Raw genomic sequence first — 1,867 nt, 5'->3', positions numbered from 1 at the left:
CACCCCCAGCGCCCCGGGCTCCCGCTCCTGCCGCAGAGAGCGGGGCCGGCCACGCGCCCACTCACCTCCAGCACGTGCTTTAGCTTCTGAGACGCCTTGACGGAGGCCGAGGCAGCGATGACGGCGTTGAGTTGCTGGAGGGGCAGGAGAGGGACCAAATCAGTGAGCGTCACGTCCGCTACAGCCGGGCCGGCAATGTCCGTCCCCCTTCCCCTGCCCGGGGTGTGTCCGTCCCCCTTCCCCCGCCCGGGGTGTGTGCGTCCCCCCTCCCCGGCCCGGGGTGAGACAGGACAAGGGAAACGTGCAGGGTGTGTGTGTGTGTGAGATCTGTGTGGAGCGGGCTGGGAGGCTGAAAGGCCCTTGGGTGGTGCCCAGCCCAGCCCCACCCCCCACCCCCGGTCTTTGGGGGGGGAGCACATGCCCTTAGGTGCACCCCAGGGGCTGGAGCTAGCGGAAGTTTAACTGGCCCCCAGGACCTGGTGCCATCAATGGCCCGACGCAGCATCGCCCCACTGAAGACAAAGGGGCTTAACCGACGAGCCCAGCCCCTGGCCCCCACCCTCGCCTTGGCGGGTCGAAGCCTCGGTCCCACAGGCAGGGCCCCGGGCATGGTAGTTGGGCCGCTCTAGGGCCAGGGGCCGGCTCCAGCGTGGGGGCGCGTGGGGCTCGGGCCGCTCTGGGGCAGAGCTCGGGGCAAGCCCAGGGCCAGGCTCCAGCGTGGGGGGCGGGGCCCGTACCGGCGTCAGCATCTGCAGGTTCTCGTGGAAGTTGCCCAGGAAGGCCATGATGCCCATGCGCTGCGCCAGGCGCTCCACCTTGCTAAAGTGCAGCATGAACCGGTCCTCGTCCGCCAGCTCCTCCAGCGGCTTGCGCTCCTTCTCATACTGCCGCAGCAGCTTCACCTCCGCCTCCGTGGGCAGGAACCGCATCAGGCACTCCACAAAGTCCACCGGCAGCGTCTGCAGGTCAAACCTGCCGGCCAGGCGGGACCCGTCAGCGCGCGGGGAGCAGGGCCGCCCGCACACCGCCACCCAAGGGCTGGGCGCAGCTCCGGGGCAGTCAAGGGAGATGCCCTCCCATTTCCCCTCCCAGTACCCGCTGCAAAGCCGCATGTTCTCCCCTGAGGCTGGAGGCGCTGCCTGGGCCCCTTCCTCCCCTGGCCTCAGAGGCTCCTGCAAACCACTGGAGCTGGGGGAGGGGATTCCAGCCCCCTGCGTTCCCAGAGGCCGAGGCTGCGGCTGGGGGCGCAAAGCAGGGGCTCCCCCGGCCCTGCCCCGCCTGGGGGCACCTACATGTGGATGGCTCTGCAGATCTCCTCGGCGCTGCGGCCCGCCTTGCGCAGCGTGATGGCCAGGTTCTTGGCCCGGTTGGCCTCCAGCAGCGTCACCTTGCTGGCCGCCTTGTGCGAGGCCTTGCTCTTGGCGCAGACCAGCTCCACGGCCGGGCCCTGAGCTTTCGTTTTGAAGAGCTCCTCGAACTTGTCCAGGTCCAGGTCCTGGCGGGGAGAGGAGAGAGCGTCACCTCGCAGGCCCTGCCCCACGGCTCCCAGCCAGGCTGGGCACCCGAACCGGGACACCACTGCCACACCGGCCACGCGAGCTGCCAGCTAGGCCTAGGGGGGCCCCGCCCCGGGAGCTCCCTGGGGATCCCCGCAGAATGGGGGTCAGCACCCCAGCTAGGGACCGCTCACTGCCATCCCCGGGGGACCCACAAACGGGACCCCCTGCTAGGGACTGCTCACTGCCATCCTTGGGGTCCCTGGGACGGGACCCACTAGGGACTGCCCGCCGCCATCGCCGGGGACCCCGGGACGGGACCCTCACTAGGGACCACCCACCGCCATTGTCGGGGGCCCCACGGACGGGAC

At 70.3% G+C, this 1,867-nt stretch overlaps 1 protein-coding gene across 4 annotated transcripts in view; it reads right to left on the bottom strand.

Moving 5' to 3' along the window:
* Positions 1 to 1,867, bottom strand: part of FMNL3 (formin like 3) — a 43,845-nt gene that overhangs the window by 5,879 nt on the left and 36,099 nt on the right. For all 4 annotated transcript variants that reach the window (XM_026659617.2, XM_026659614.2, XM_026659615.2 and 1 more), the window contains 3 exons: positions 1,293 to 1,495; positions 738 to 972; positions 66 to 134 (listed from right to left, as the gene is read on the bottom strand). In XM_026659617.2, the coding sequence (XP_026515402.1) occupies positions 66 to 134; positions 738 to 972; positions 1,293 to 1,495 (507 nt within the window). The remainder of the gene's footprint in view (positions 1 to 65; positions 135 to 737; positions 973 to 1,292; positions 1,496 to 1,867) is intronic.

Source organism: Terrapene carolina, unplaced genomic scaffold (assembly GCF_002925995.2).
Source record: "Terrapene carolina triunguis isolate 2854851 unplaced genomic scaffold, T_m_triunguis-2.0 Scaffold641, whole genome shotgun sequence".
Taxonomy (NCBI): domain Eukaryota; kingdom Metazoa; phylum Chordata; order Testudines; family Emydidae; genus Terrapene; species Terrapene triunguis.
Note: the sequence above shows the minus strand (reverse complement) of the source record. Positions and strands in the feature narration are given on the sequence as shown.